Source organism: Falco punctatus, assembly GCF_963210335.1.
Source record: "Falco punctatus genome assembly, chromosome: 1".
Classification (NCBI taxonomy): Eukaryota; Metazoa; Chordata; class Aves; order Falconiformes; family Falconidae; genus Falco; species Falco punctatus.
Genome location: NC_137580.1, coordinates 118,478,152 through 118,493,659, shown reverse-complemented (window position 1 = coordinate 118,493,659; position 15,508 = coordinate 118,478,152). Strand labels below are relative to the sequence as shown.

At 40.7% G+C, this 15,508-nt stretch overlaps 1 protein-coding gene and 1 long non-coding RNA gene across 2 annotated transcripts in view; one reads left to right on the top strand and one right to left on the bottom strand.

Moving 5' to 3' along the window:
• The window catches only part of LOC308069407 (myosin-1B), a 28,792-nt gene extending 19,956 nt beyond the window's left edge, over positions 1–8,836 (bottom strand). Inside the window, exons 1-17 of the mRNA XM_080401691.1 lie at positions 7,839–8,836; positions 7,592–7,735; positions 7,342–7,498; positions 6,968–6,995; positions 6,752–6,869; positions 6,580–6,672; positions 6,403–6,466; positions 6,222–6,320; positions 6,014–6,117; positions 5,794–5,932; positions 3,828–3,946; positions 3,578–3,727; positions 2,762–2,932; positions 1,783–2,092; positions 1,083–1,156; positions 735–822; positions 531–648 (exon numbers count right to left, since the gene is read on the bottom strand). Of these exons, the coding sequence (XP_080257817.1) occupies positions 531–648; positions 735–822; positions 1,083–1,156; positions 1,783–2,092; positions 2,762–2,932; positions 3,578–3,727; positions 3,828–3,946; positions 5,794–5,932; positions 6,014–6,117; positions 6,222–6,320; positions 6,403–6,466; positions 6,580–6,672; positions 6,752–6,869; positions 6,968–6,995; positions 7,342–7,498; positions 7,592–7,735; positions 7,839–8,042 (2,180 nt within the window). The 5' untranslated portion in view covers positions 8,043–8,836. The remainder of the gene's footprint in view (positions 1–530; positions 649–734; positions 823–1,082; positions 1,157–1,782; positions 2,093–2,761; positions 2,933–3,577; positions 3,728–3,827; positions 3,947–5,793; positions 5,933–6,013; positions 6,118–6,221; positions 6,321–6,402; positions 6,467–6,579; positions 6,673–6,751; positions 6,870–6,967; positions 6,996–7,341; positions 7,499–7,591; positions 7,736–7,838) is intronic.
• On the top strand, positions 6,930–8,922 carry LOC308069419. Its single transcript, XR_013930385.1, has 3 exons — positions 6,930–7,068; positions 7,906–7,994; positions 8,820–8,922. It is a non-coding gene; the product is annotated as an uncharacterized lncRNA (long non-coding RNA).
• The last annotated feature ends 6,586 nt before the right edge of the window (positions 8,923–15,508 follow it).

Here is a 15,508-nt window from a genome sequence, read left to right as displayed (position 1 = left end):
TATCTCCAAACGAGAACTTTACGTGCAATAACAAAATATGTGGAGAGGAAAAGAAATTCTTCATCAAAAATAGTGGCAGCACATATTATGTGAATATTTTCAAGCTGATACAGAACAAGAAACAAGATCTTTTAATTTTATTTTCTTTTCCAACAAGTTAGTCTAGAATATCTTGTAGTTTCTTTATTCACATTTCCATGCTGATGGCTGCAAGTCATCTTACTCTGATACCCAGAAGTTAACTAAGTCTAAGGTAGGCAACTTCATTTCTGGATAGTTAATAAAAAAATGCATTAACCCATACCAGAATATGAATCAAGGATAGGAATAAATACTTGCCGTTTGAAAATGCTTGTTTTTCTAGTTAGCTAAAGAAAGAAACTGGATGACTGACTCAGACAATTGACTTTTGTATGCCTAAAGGCAGGTACAGTGAACCCCTTCCATAATTCACACAGTAATTAAAACAGGAAATGCAAATTATTCAGCATTGGTGGATATGGTGGTGGGTGGATGGCATAGAATCTGACCTCTGTTTAAAGTCTGCATAGATTATTCTGCTGGGGAACCCTTTCCTGCAAATTCTGATCCCTTCCAGCACACCGTTACACCGCAGCTGATGCAGCACCAGCTCATGCTCCATGGCACCTAACAAATGACATAATGAATTGGTACTTCATTATACTGCACAGAGAAGAAAAGATTTATCACATCTTTGAATTTTAACAACTTACCAGGTGTTTTTGTTTCGTTAGGAATAAGGCATCGCACAAAATGGGGATGTGTGCTTCGCAGATTGCTCATCAGCTTGTTTAAATTTTCCTTAAGAGCAAGAGCAAAGACACACAATCACAATGTTAGGTAGAGTAAAACCACTGCAATAAAACCATGGTCAGTATCTCTTTTCTGAAAGAACGATTCCAAGGATTCAATGAGAATCCTTCTTTATTAAGAATAGTGTGACTTTATCCTTTCTGAAATTAAAGATCTTGTATATTAGATCAATCTAATACTTTTCTGAACTGAATTTTCTTTATTTTTTTCACAATGTGGTAAAATGTTTAATGATTGTTCTACAGTACCCGGAAAAGAGCCGAGACAGTCTGGAAAGAAGAACCCTTCTTCTTGGCGCCCTTCTTGCCACCGCCACTACTCTCTAAACAATAATATTTTTTTTTTAAAAAAAGAAATGAACAACAAAGGCATGTGATTAGAATCTGAAGAGCTTTGTGTGTTTGTCTTAAAAAAGTAGAAAATGTAATAATATGTTCAAAATCTGCAAATGCATATAGTATTTAAAGCTACAAAGGCAGATAATTTTTTCAGATGATAGCAGAATGGAAGTCTAATGACTTCAAGCTGACATTAAGAAAAGGCAAACAGGAAATAAAACGTAACTTTTTGCATAGTAAGATATTTAAGAAATTTAAGAAATGGCTAATGAGTACACTAAATGCAGTCTCCCTGTACATATAAATTTAGTAGCATGTTAATACATTGATTGTATTCCCTGCAGCATTTGGGAATGCCTCATATTACAGAAATCTGGTATGTCAGCTAAGCCTGGGTTAGTGTTGTAATACAGCTGTCTTGCCTTAAAACCTACAAATCTATTAAGGTATCTAGGGAAATGTAATATCCTTTATAAGTCTGAGTGACTGAGTTCCAGAAAGTAGGTGAGGTTTTGGGTTTTCAATTTTTGAAATGTAAATATTATTGTGAAATATTATTACAAGGTTCTATTTCTGTAAATTATAGTAGAAAGGATTTCAAAGAAACCACCTGCTTCTCCTCCACCAACAGAGGCAAAGAGTAAGGCCAGCGTCTTCAGGGAGGATTTCTGGTACAGCCCCACAACAGTTTCATTCAGGGGGTCCTTGTTCTTCTCCAGCCAGCCGGAGATGTTGTAGTCCACCGTGCCAGCATAGTGCACCAGGGAGAAGTGGGCCTCAGCCTTGCCTTTGGCAGGCTTGGGCTTCTGGAAGTTGTTGGACTTGCCCAGATGCTGGTCGTAGAGCTTGTTCTTGAAAGAGGTGTCAGTTGCCTTGGGGAACATGCACTCCTCTTCCAGGATGGAGAAGATGCCCATGGGCTGGGAGAAATAGCAACATGTGAAGAAAGCGTGGAAACAAGAAGCAGAGAGAATTATCAAAGAGAGAGGAATGGAACATAACAATCTTACAAACCCCCTTCCTCTGAATGTGTAATTTTACGTTTTTCCAGAAAGGGCGTTTTGTTAGTGTCATCAGCTATATGAAAACAGGATCACCCATAAATTTCAGGCTTGCGATGTAATAAAGACCTAGCATGTAGAAATTCACTATGTGCATGTTAGTTGAAGATGGAAAGCCAAATGAATGAAATTAGTAGGATTCATATGTAAGGAAGTTTATACTTCCTAAATGCTTTTTCTTGGAACCAAGATAGAAAATTTCTTTAAATATATTAAAATAGAAGTTTCTCAGTGTGTTTAATCACTCCCCATGTATTAAAATACATGCATTTGAGTATGAACTCCAGAACAGTGATGACTAGGACTGAAATTTTTCCCCATGGTAATTGTAAGTCTTATGTAACAGAATCCCACAGACAACAAGTAACAGACAAATGAAAATATATCTGAGGTGCTGACGCCCAGAAAAAAATCCTGTTAAGTGCTACATTAAGTGTGAGTGCCACATGTTAGAGCAGTTTAATTTGACCATAGCAGATTCCTTTTATGTTTTACATCTGGAAAATTATTTGTGTAGGCCTTAAGAACCTTCTCAATGAGCTCAATGCAGGCAGCCAGGTCCATCCCAAAGTCAATGAACTCCCACTCAATTCCTTCCTTCTTGTACTCCTCCTGCTCCAGCACAAACATGTGGTGGTTGAAGAACTGTTGCAGCTTCTCATTGGTGAAGTTGATGCACAGCTGCTCCAGGCTGTTGAACTGCAGAATGCAGAGATTTACTTACTTGTGAAGTTCAGTTCCAGGAACACTTTCCATCTTCCAACAGGTTTTATTTTAACCCTTTAAGGTAAGGTCTCCATGACTGGGGTCCTCAATTTCTGGTCATGGGACTGGACAGGTGACCAGAATATTCCATCCTGTAATATATCTATCATTTCAGGCCCTGGCACAGTCTCAACACGTTTCTGAGCTCTGAAAAGTGTTGCAGAGCTTAGTCTAAGTCCAGCTCTTCATCTGCTTGAATTTGTCTGCACTGCCAGTCTACTCCCAAGCATTTGGAAGGAATCTGGTTTCAGCATTAACAAGATCTTCCTTCAAGATGCCATATTTTAACTTCCTCAAAATCTGTTTCTGCTATTACCTATCAGTTCTTTAACATTTTCATATCAGTTTTCAATGCAATTTTCACTTCTGCATGCAACAGCAGACATCTATAAAAATCTGCAGCCCTTGTGGCATAATACGTACTATGAGAACCAGAAGAATGCCATTCCTACAGGAATGTCAGAATTTCCAATAAATAAAAACAAGCCATGCTTAAAAAAACCCCAAACAACAAATGGCAAATTATTCCAGTTTCTTAATGCCCCTTCCAGGAAAATTGTGTGAAGCCTCTCCTCTTACATCAAAGATCTCAAAGCCAGCAATGTCCAGGACACCGATGAAGTACTGTCTGGGCTGCTTCGTATCCAGCTGTTGGTTGATGCGAACAACCATCCATAGGAACATCTTCTCAAAGACAGATTTTGCCAAGGCCCCCACTGAGTTGTATACCTAAAGAAAAGTAAAATAAAAGTTGCCATCCAGGGCAAAAGAGGAAGTTCAAAGTTTTAAATTCATGTCATCTTTTTTTCTGTCATCACTTCTCTCTTACCTGCTGCACGGTTTGACCCTTGGTCACATACTCGTTCCCAACCTTGACACGGGGGTAGCAGAGGGCTTTGAGCAAATCTGCTGAGTTGAGACCCATCAGGTAGGCAGCCTTGTCAGCAACTAAGGAAACAAGCATACAGCAGCTTTGAATATTGGCTCTCCAGTAGATACTACTTGTAGTAGTTCAGAGTAATTTCTGCAAAAGTCACATATACTTTAAATATATTGTGATTTTTCTTGATTTACTGATTTTTTCCCCCATTTAATTTAGATGATTTGTAAATGGAAAGATTCTTCCAAATGCCTTTACAATGAACATGCAAATTTTGAAACAAGTGACTAGACAGACAAAAGGACCAAGGGCCATGAAAATGCCAGGTCAAATAAGTCACAATTTCAGAATAAACAGAAAAGGAAATGGGTTGATATTGAAATACACTGCACTGAAAATTATACTTGGTGAAACTCTACTGTTATTAGAGATAGAGAGGTAGTGAAGAATTATGCCAAAAGTATGAACAAGTATTTCGTACAAATTTCATAATGGAACCATATTCTCCCTAAGGATAAATATCGCACACATATGTCTTTCCCAGCTCTCAGTTTCTATGAATCTAGATCATTAAAAACAAGCACTAGAGCACTGGATATACTCTTGTCATCACTTTCCAATTTGCTGCCTGTCTCATAGCAAAGATGATAGCAAGCACCAGTATTATATACAGAGTCCTTCAAAGTGAGAAGGCCAAACCTCATCTGTATAGAGGAACTATGCAGATGCTAATTTTGAGTGGCTTCTATTATACATTTTATTTACAGCTATGTATTTAATGTACATTTATTGCTAGAAAGAGTAAGGTATGAAACATAAAGAAAATTGGATCTTAAGTTTTATTTCATTTTTGTAGAGTTGTTTTTAATAATTAAGCAGTCATTATATTATATTCTTCTATAACTCTTTTCTTTTGTTATATTCATGCAATGATTACAAGTATTATTTGTAGCCTAATCTATCATTGCTATTCATCATTGTCAGATTCCATGCCATTGTATTCCTTGCAGTCATTTTCACTTGTCTTAACTTTCCTAAAAACCCCACAAACTACATGCACTAAAAACCAACTCAAGATAAAACCACCCAAAACCTTAAGAGTACATACTTATGACATATGCAAATAACTCTGGTTTCATAGAAATACTCCCATGAATTTCTAAGGAATACACCTTTGAATGATGCTAGGCAAAGCAAATGTGATAGACATATCTCAGATGCCTATTTACAAAAAAGAAGGCCTGGAGACATGCTGAGGCTACAGAAAATGTAGAACATATGAGCCATAGGTACCATATTAGCAGATGCTTCTTTAAACCCCCCATGTAAAATGCACCAGCACGATGCTCTCAGCTGAGGCATTGGGAGCTGTCTCCAGAATATGGGCTTTGAAGCAGAGCAGCTTCAGGATTCTGGCTTCCTACTACCTGGAAACAATTCCACTAGGAGGGGACTACAGCTGATGGTAAATGAGACCTGGGTACATAAACTTCAGGCAGTGAGCAGGGTGGCTCCTAGGTCTGTGCTGGGTCTGGGAAGCTGCCATTCAGCACAGCAGCAAAGCTTGTGTTGCTTCTGGCTGCCTCCGCCGATAGCAGTGTGCTTTCGGAATCACTGGCCCTCATAGTTTGCATGCTTCAGAATAATCTGCATCTTCCACTGAGTTGTGCTCTTCCAGCAAAGTCCTCTGCTTAGGTCGTGTTTCTATTGTACAATACCAGCACCTGGGGAAATGGACAGGCTCTGCTCTAGGAGAAGCTGCTTTAGCAGGAGGGTTGGACTAGATGATCTCTAGAGGTCCCTACCAGCCCTGACCGTTCTGTGGCTGCGATTCTGTGATGCTGACTCTGAATTACTGCCTGTATCAGTGAGTGCTCTGGTATAATCTGTGCTGTGGTGTGTATTGTGCTGGTACCTTCTGTGCCGTCTGGCTCTGCCTGCTCCTCACGCTGCTTCTGCTTGAACTTCAGGTTCCCGTAGTGCATGACAGCCCCTGTCAGCTTGTAGATGGCTGTCTTCTCATCAGCAGTGAAGCCCAGGATGTCAATGGCACTCTGATAGAAGAATCATTAGAGTAAGTACCTTGCCTGCTAAAGGTCAGAGTGCGCCTAAGGACACTTCTGTGTGTTACTTACATCTGTGGCCATCAGCTCTTCCTGGTCGTTAATGCTGGGAACCGTGATCTCACCTTGACTCACATACTGATAATCATATGGGTTGGTGGTGATGAGCAACATCTCTGAAAAGAAGATGGAACACAGAGAGAGCAAATGGAATTGGCACGTAAAGGAATGGAGTGTTGCTGCATGATGTTTGCTTGGAGAAGTTAGTGATCTTTCCTACCAATTAGCTCTGGCTTCTTGTTGGACATGATCTGATAGAATATGTGGTAGCTTCTTTCTGCCTTGAGCTGGAAAGTGACTCTGGACTTCTCCAGCAGGTCTGGCGAGGACGGTAGGACAGAGTGAGCGCAAGAACTGAGGAAGGCTGGGAGGAGAGGGATCAGGCCAGAAGGGTCACTTACATGTTTCAATGTCAGCTGAAGCCAGCTTCCCCGTGGCGCCAAAATGGATTCTGATGAATTTGCCCTGAAAGAAGCAGAAAACTCACTTGAGATCCATTTTACCAATCCTGACTGCGAGAATATCTGAGTCAGTGCGCTGATAAGGAAGAAGTTGTTTTGTGCCAGGCAACAACTTACAAAGCGTGAGGAGTTGTCGTTCCTCACGGTCTTGGCGTTTCCAAAGGCCTCCAGCAGTGGGTTGGCGCTGATAATTTGATCCTCAAGTGTCCCCTAACACAGAAACCTTATTGTCATGATACACCTCATAAATAAATTGGATAGTTTCAGGTTCCCATCCCTAGAACCTCACCTGCATTTTGCCTGACTGCTGCTGCTCTTCCTTCTTCTTATCCCCGCTCGCTGCAATTGTTGCAAAGTACTGGATGACACGCTTTGTGTTCACAGTCTTCCCGGCACCGGATTCTCCGCTGTCAACCCAAAGAGAGACACAGAGAGCGTGTGGTCAGGCAGAAGGTCCCCTGGCACCGGGCAGCCCCGCAGGGACCCGAGCAGGGGGTGTACGTACGTGATCAGGATCGACTGGTTCTCGCGATCTGTGAAAGGGACAGAGTGGAGAACAGTGCTTAAAACTCAATGAACAATACAGGAAGAATGAAACGCAGTCAGGTAAGTTTAATGTTCTCAACTCTATGCTGTCAGCTTAACTTAAAACACCAACCAAGCAGCCAAAAAACCCTCTAGAACCCCTCAGTGAGTGCAAGGGTGTCTGTAATTCAAAATAGTAGAAACAATGGGGTGAAGATAGTAAAAGAGTCACTTTTGGCATGTATGCATGAGTACCATGAAAGCTTTGAAAAAGCCTCATTTTATTACTGGGACAGAGCATGCCTTCAGAGAACTTCATGGTACAATCCCTCTGAGATAGACGGAGCCACTCACCAGTCAGCATGAACTGATAGGCGTTGTCCGAGATGGAGAAGATGTGTGGAGGGGCCTCCTGGCGCTTCTTGCCTCGGTAGGCCAACACCACCTCCGGGTTGTACACCGGCAGCCACTTGTAGGGGTTGACAGTGACGCAGAAGAGCCCCGAGTAGGTCTGCGAGGAAGGGAGACAGCACGTTGGCTCCCACTTGGCCTGGCAGAGCAGTTCCTCCCGGCTGCCCAAAGGCAGGCTGCTGCTGGTACTTACGTAGATCATCCAGGCTGCGTAACGCTCTTTGAGGTTGTACAGCACAGCGGGCTCGTGGAGGTGGGTCATCATGGCCATGTCCTCGATCTTGTCATACTTGGGAGGGTTCATGGAAAAGATTTGATCTTCCTTCACGGTCAGGGTCTGTCAGAGGGAAGAAAGATACATATTTGCCATCAAATAAATAAAAATCATAAAAGTCCACAGCAGAAATGTATTCTCAAGACCTGAAAGTTTTTTTACTCACTTCTCCACCTTCAGTCTTGACAGTGACTTTCCCTGATTCTTTGCTCTGTATTGTGCTTTTCACATAGGATTCCTTTGCATGTACCACAAAGACGGATGACTTGGCATCAAAAGGCTTGTTCTGGGCCTCAATTCTTTCCTTTTCCGATTTTCGGAGGTAAGGAGCCGCCTCCCCAAAGATGGCCATCTCGGAGTCTGTTGACATGGCTGCTGTTCACAAGGGATAACGCAGCAGGAATCTGAGAGGATGGAAAATACATTATAATAGTGCATGATGGAAGAAACGCTCCTGGAGCATAGTGGATTGGATGTTGCTCTGTTGTGTCTACTGGCTGATTGATCTGGCTGTTTCATTTTTCGGTTAATGCAGAGCTCTGTTCTATAACTTGCTGTGCTCTGTTTTGTTTTTATGTAGTCAGATCTGTAGGCCTACTGGACAACTGTGTTTACAGAGGAGTCCTTTCTATGGTTTTTGTTTTGTTTTTATTTTTTTTTTTTTTAATTGACAGGATGAACAAATCCTTTCCAATGTTCTAAACACTGCACTCGGTAGATACTCCCAATTTAGGAGTTGTGAAGGCCCTCTCATTTCTCTTTCAGACTATGAGATTTTTTTTACAGTAAAACACTGAAAGAAGTATGGTACACTGGATATGAAGAGAGCTAATATTATTAGCACTTCTCATTGAAGATATTCCCTTAGGATAAAATAGCCCAAGTTGTCAATTATTTCAGTTATTCCACTGATCCATGTGTTAACAAAGCTGATCTCTTCAACTTTTCATCTTTTTCATAACAGAAACTGAGTAGTCTTGCATTCGTTCACTAGTATTTAAAAAAAATAAGAAATCAGTAACCCTGTTAATTATTGCCAAATAGTTGACTGAAAAGTTTCATGCAATTGTGAAACTGTAATTTAGACATATTGTTCCAAAATTAACACTGTTCTGAATTAATCCTTTTTTTTTTTTTTTTTTTTTAGCCTCATTTTATCTAGGTTCATCTACCTACAAACTGGATATTGAGCAGCTTTTCTGTATAAATTAAGAAGCTCATTTCTCTGTCAATACTTCCAGCTATGGCAGACTGGTGAAAATCAAATAATTGGTTCATTTTTTCCTGAGAAACAGTTTCCCTTTTATTACAGGAAAGATTCTGAACTTAGAATATTTTTTTAAACTCTTTTCTGAACCACTTACTGTTTAGCAACCTCATTATTGCAGTGTGGCCAGCCTAGCAGAAATAATATTTTACTAACGATCACAGTATTTTTGTACATTATAAAACTTGTTCCACTCAGTATTCTACTGCTTACATGTGAAAACAATTGCTTTTCCTTCTTAGTCAGTAGACAGACTTCATGACACAGCTTAGTGTTTTCAATTCAAATGCATGTGTACAGTCTCCTGACTGATGTTTTTTTTTCCTAACTATATGATTCTAACTACCACTTCATTGAAGTGTTATTAATGAAATTATACCATTTCACAAAATAATTACATAAGGTTGTAAAATGGACGTAATTTTTCACTAACAGTTTTATCATTGCCTATAATATCTCACATTTTCTTACAGGATTCCTAACAGGAATAATATTAGCATATTAAATACATTAGTATACACTATGTTAGTATATATTATAGTACATTAGCGTATATTATATATATATTGTGCATATACCATGTATTTTTGTATAGATATTGTATGATATTATTGTAGTGTTTCTTTATGGTATTATTACAATGCATCGTATATATAGTAGGTTAGTATACATTCTGTTAGCATATAATATATATAAAATGCCTTGGTAGGTTGCCTTTTAAAGTATTTGATTACTATTTTCTTTTGACTGTTCTATATGACTTTTCCTGAAGTCAGTAATATGGTAACTCTCCTCCACTTAGTCAAAGTACGCTTGTTATATTCTTTACACATGATAGCTTGTTGACATTTATAATTGTGAGGGTTATATTCCAGTGACAATATATTAATGTAAATTAGTATAAAAGACCAATATGAACAGTTAATTCTCCTGGGTGCAAATATTTGAAACTTTGAATTTAGTTGCTGTTCCATCTCATTTTTCTAGTTATCCAAGTAGGCGTCACTCTTTCTTCATTTCCCTGTGTTTATTAGTATTTGCTTATATAATTATATCACAATTGTACAATATTTTCATAGACATAAACAAGCTTATAAGGGTCTCAGACTGAAATGTTTTGTTTTAGCACTTTGACGTTTTGATACACAATATTCGAACCCTATTCCCCAAGCTTCCATGTGAAAAAATAAACTATTAATATTAAACACATGTATCTTTCTCTGTTGCTTCACAGCTAGTGCCAGTGACCCTTGATGTTTGAGATATATGCAAAAAAAAAAAAAAACCAACCACCCCAAAAGGTAATTGTTTGCTTCGAGAATATATTTAATTTACAGTCAAGTAATTGCAAACTACTTTCTGATAAGGTTTTTCTTCTTAGGACATCTTCTCCTAAGCTTGGGACCTAATGTCTGTTAATGTAGGAAACTGCTCTCTATAGAAGAATCCTGGGAAGAATGTCAGCAATGTAGCAGTGATCAGTACTTTTAGGACCACTGTCTTTGAGAATCTTGTGACAAAGACACCAGCAATCCAGCCCAGTTCTCACGCTGTATATATACAATGGACATAAATACAAGGAACAGAGGGACTGCCAGCACACCTGCATAGAAGCTCTAACTGAGAGTATCTCTCTCTCTCTCCCTAGAAAGTGAATAAATCTAGATCTTACCTTTTGTGAGACAAGATGAATGGCTTGCAGACTGGAAGCTGGTCAGTATTGTAAAACAGAATTAGCAACTTCTTTCTTACTGCTGCACAGAATTCCAGAGAAAATTTACAGACAGAAAACATGGATGCCTTGAAAGCAGGCTGAAAATCCCAGCTGACACTAGCAGTCCCCCATTGAATGAATGTGAGTGTCTGCAGGAATGCACTGGTGCTTGTGGAATGCAGGGTCAGTTTCCCTTCATCCCCCACCTCCCCAGTCCAAAGCCTCTGACACTCTTACCTTAGAGATTTCTGAGGAAGGACAAGACACACTGATCCCAGGGTGCTTTTATAGGGTCTGATCTGCATATGTAGCCACCACCTCCTCTTTCTTAGGTCAAAACATTTTTGGCAATCTAAACTGCTAGCAGAATTGCCATTCATATTAGAAGTGAATGGATATAATTAGAAATAACAGGTCTGTGAATCAATCTCCTATAAATAATTTGGCAAGAGAGACTGAGAAGGGGGGGAAGGCAGGAGAGTGTGCTAAAGGAGATGAAATGGGCTACATTGGTGCTGTAACCCACTGGATGCTGACTCCAGCAGAGAAAGTGAAGAGTAAGAGTCAGTGTATTATAACAGGAAACACGTAGGGATGGAGAGGTGAAGGCACAGGTTCCTGCATGCTGCAGATGCTCTGAGTCTGCAGTGTGGAAAAGCACGAGGGCTCCTACTGAGATGTAGGGTCACTGTTAGAGGAAGGAAATCCCAATGCAGGAGGAAGCACCTGAATAGGAACAGAAGTCACAGGATTGAGAATCAAGGGATGATATGAAAGACCACGTAGTAAAATGGACCAAAGCCAAAGCAAAAGAAGGGGGGAAGGATGAGTCTGAAGGTAGTGATAAGGAAGACAAAGTAAAGAGCAGTGTGATTCCAAGGGGATAACAGCAAGTCACCATAGACACAAGGACTAATAAAAGGGCAAAACAAGTTAAGTCTAGAGTTGAAGATAGAAGCCTCTAAGACCGAAGTCACCAAGTTAGGTCCCAGAGGAAAGGCATAGAAATCCAGTTGTTGTTTCTGGGGCTGAAGGGTTTCAAAGATTATACGAACAGGACTATGGAACCATTGTACTGAACTTCAGATGTGTCTCACTGGAAGCAGGAGAAATGAGTGCTGTCTCAACGCAGGGCAGTCATCCAGCATTACATTTGCAGGGTAAGTGTGCTATGTGGAGGGAAAGGATTAATAAATTTACATTCTCTAGAAGAGAAACAATCATGTCCTATTGTAGTGTGGAAGAGAGACTGTTATTGTTAGAAGGAGCTGAACCCCATTCCAGCCTGTGAAAAAAGCCAATCCACTGTGCTGATCCCTGGGATGTTCCCCACCCAGATTAAGGAGGAGCTTACACATGGTCTGCAACAAGACAAGGAGGAGAGTGGTGAAGAGGGAAGTGGAGCCCTTCACTTTATTAAAAAACAATTTAATCCCTGTGCAACAGATGTTCATTTGGGGCTTTTTTTCATGTGTTGGTCTTCGCTTTCCAAATTAGAGTTCATATGACAAACAAGGCAATCTGAACTGAATCCCATAACATACTGCCTCCTTACTTACAGCACCTGTTGGGCTTCACTCCCTCTTAGCATCATCTACTCAGAGGTCTGGATAAGAAAGTGATTAAATTCCTTCCTCCTCTTCTCTTAGCTCACTTGTAATCATGGGGGCGGGGAAGAAGTTGGCAGACATTCGCTTTACATGTGGAGTAAATTCACTCTGAAGAATAAGGCTGATGCCTATGGTGTAACCTTAACAGCTAGATCCTCACCTGAGTGTAAAACAGCACTTCTTTCATGTCTTCCATTGTCTGACAATTACGTTGCCTTAGAGCTAGAATTCATTATGAATTTCAGGTATTTCAGTGATTCTGTATGTTGTCTCATTTTGCTGGTGCATGCAGTTTTGACCTGGATTAAAACTGGTTACCAAGAAAAGGAAAATTCATAGTTTTCCTACAGTCATATGTAATACTGGCATAAAGCTGGCAGCTGGCTGAAAGTCTTTATTTGCAGATTTTTTTCAAATACAATAAGAATAATCCATAAATTTTTGAAGACTCAAAAGGACTTATGAAAAATAAAATCTCAAAGTATTTTTCAAAATTACATTGAAATTTTAAATTTCCATAACCTGTAGCACTTTGCTTTGGTCCCTTTTCACTTGTATTTTTCACTTGCTTGTTTTTGCATTTATGTTGCTAGTCAATACAACAGAACACAATGTAACTATTGCTTTTCTATCTGTATGTATTCTTGCTTTTGGTTTTTCCTTTTTGTGATTTTAAGAGCAAAGTTTTCTTAATTTGGAAAAACTCTGTAGCTGTCAAAGAAAAACTGAAACTAATACTATATGAATTGAAAAAACTTGGAAAAAATACAGACAAGTAAAAGCTGGAGGTCAAGAGGTCAAGGAAAAGTGTGTATGTGCATGTGTATGTGTGTATGTGTGTCTGGGGGATTAAGACTTGTGTATAGTTTATTTTGCTACCTTTGGAAGTAAAAGAAAAGAAGTCAAAATTAAAAATATTAATTGTGGGAGCTCATAAAAACCTGCAGCTTTTTTCTCTTCAAAAGGTCAGGAAATCTTTTGCTTTAATACAATGCTTTTGTTTCAATCAAGCAGAATGAAAACAGCCACAAGATTTTACAGCTTTTCACAAAATAATGTTCTCCCTAGGCCTTCCCTTCTCTACCAAATCCAATACAACTCTCTCCCTACTACCTGCACAAGCATAGCCCTCCTACTGTATATAAATATACTCCCCGTTTCCTTGTCTCTAATAGTAGTGCCTACAGTGGGAGTTTAGACATCCAGCTCACTCACCTACATATTCATTTAGGCATGAAGATGACTAAATGTAGATATTAGAATTTGGAATTGAATCTCACCCACACGTGTAACAAACCCAAACCTAGTACTGCACATCTATCCGTCACTGAAATTCCTCTCTCCTTGTGTCCAGTTCTTGCTCATTTTGCCTTTTATTCTTTCTGAGGTTGTTCACACTGGCAACAGTTACTGGAGCTAAAATTGCTGCACTGCTTGAGAAAGGGGAAGCAGCATTGTCTGAGCACAGAGGAACCTGTAAATGCTTCCAGAGAGGCTGCAGTGCAATGGGAACCCTGAACGGCCTCTTAGCCAGCTCTCAGCCCTGCTGAAAGACTGTGGCTTCTTCAAAAGGAAAATGTTTGGGCACTTACAAAGGACAAGTTTTGCTTGTTGAGCACAATTGCAAAAACTATGCTGATGAAAATTTCCCCTTTGTATTATAACTAGTTTGTGCTTTACCTTTATGACATGTTCAGTTTGGGCTAACAATGCAGCTTTCCAGGAAGTCAGCAACGATTAACAGTAATCCCTGGTAAGCGTCAGCCACAGAGCCATTGCAACTGATCGCTGCTGAACGTTCACTAAGCAAGCTACTGCAACTGGGAGGGCATAAAGACTAGATTATATATGATACATTCCAGAAAAAAAGAATAAATGCATATAAAGGACAAAATAAATTATCTCCCATTTCAGGTATACTCCATAAGCTGTCTGGGGGTCTACCGATGCCACTGATACTTTCCTATCTGCCACCACTAGTACTACACAGGCAATGTCATTTCTGACTGGTAGAAGAAAGGATTAAATAAGTATCATGCACAATATTCATCCCCTACCTCCAACAGGCTCACCCCATGCTCCCATCCCTCATCCTGCTGTCCCCCCACAGGGGATGCAGATGGGTGTGATGGCTGGGCTGAACACCCAGAGGCAAGGGCCACAGTGGGGACAGACTGTGGAGCTGCAGCAGCGTGACCCGCATCCATGCTGCCGTACAGCGCTGCCACAAGGGCAGGCCCGGTGCTGGCAGGGCCCTGAGGTGGCTGGTGGAGCCCTGAGCCAGCCCCGGCCTGTGGCAGGCTGCGCCATGGCTGAGGACACCAGGGCAGAGCTCGGGCAGGCGCTGGCGGTGAGGCACCAGGGGCAAAGCAGGGTGTTCCGAGGCTGAAAAAAATAGTGAAAGGAGAAAGGGAACTATTGGAATTCCCGGAGAGCAGAACAGACTGCTGAAAGGGGCTTTAAAACCAGCTCATAGCTGGCATTCACCGGCCTGCCTCCCCACATGCTTCCCCTGAGAGTCCCTGAGCTCAGGAGCCGAGCTGGTGCCCCACAGCAGATAAGCACGCTGTCTTTCCTAGTGCGAGGCCAAATGAATAAGTGCATTAGCCAGAACAGCTTGTTCACCCCCTGCCACCCTTCCTGAAATGTGGCCAGTACCAAAATCTGTGATGTATTAATGGAGGTCTCTGATGAACCCTTAGAAGAGCAGGGCATGTGTTAGCACACTTACAAACCCTGCGGTGGGCGATGCTTCTCACTGCAGGTGAGTTGTGTTTAGCATCACCAGTGTCACAGGGGAGTTGGTTGCTGCTTGTACAAAGGGTGCCACAATCACCTGAAGGGTTCAGGAGTGCTAAAAGCACCAGAGACACTCAGGTATGGTAGGTCCTGCACTGCCATTTCCAAAATGAATGGATTATTGTCCCTTCCTAATTCCACCTATCTTGTTGCCCAAGTGTTATTTGCATGTTTTATTAAGAACCCTTAGTATTTGAGGGCAGTGGTTTCTTACAGCACATGAAGGCTGGCTGGAGGGTTAGAAAAGATATCCAAAAAGGACACATGAAGGTCGCCTGGGGATTAACAATTGTGGGATGGCAAAAGATGTCAAGGACTTGCTTTAAATAAACAGCACGTTTGAGGTAGCTGCTAAAGCTTGTCACATATGCCAAAAATACCAACAAAATGAATCTCACGCTCTCTCTCTCTGTGGCTTAGCAAAAACAAATTTATTTAGCAGTAAC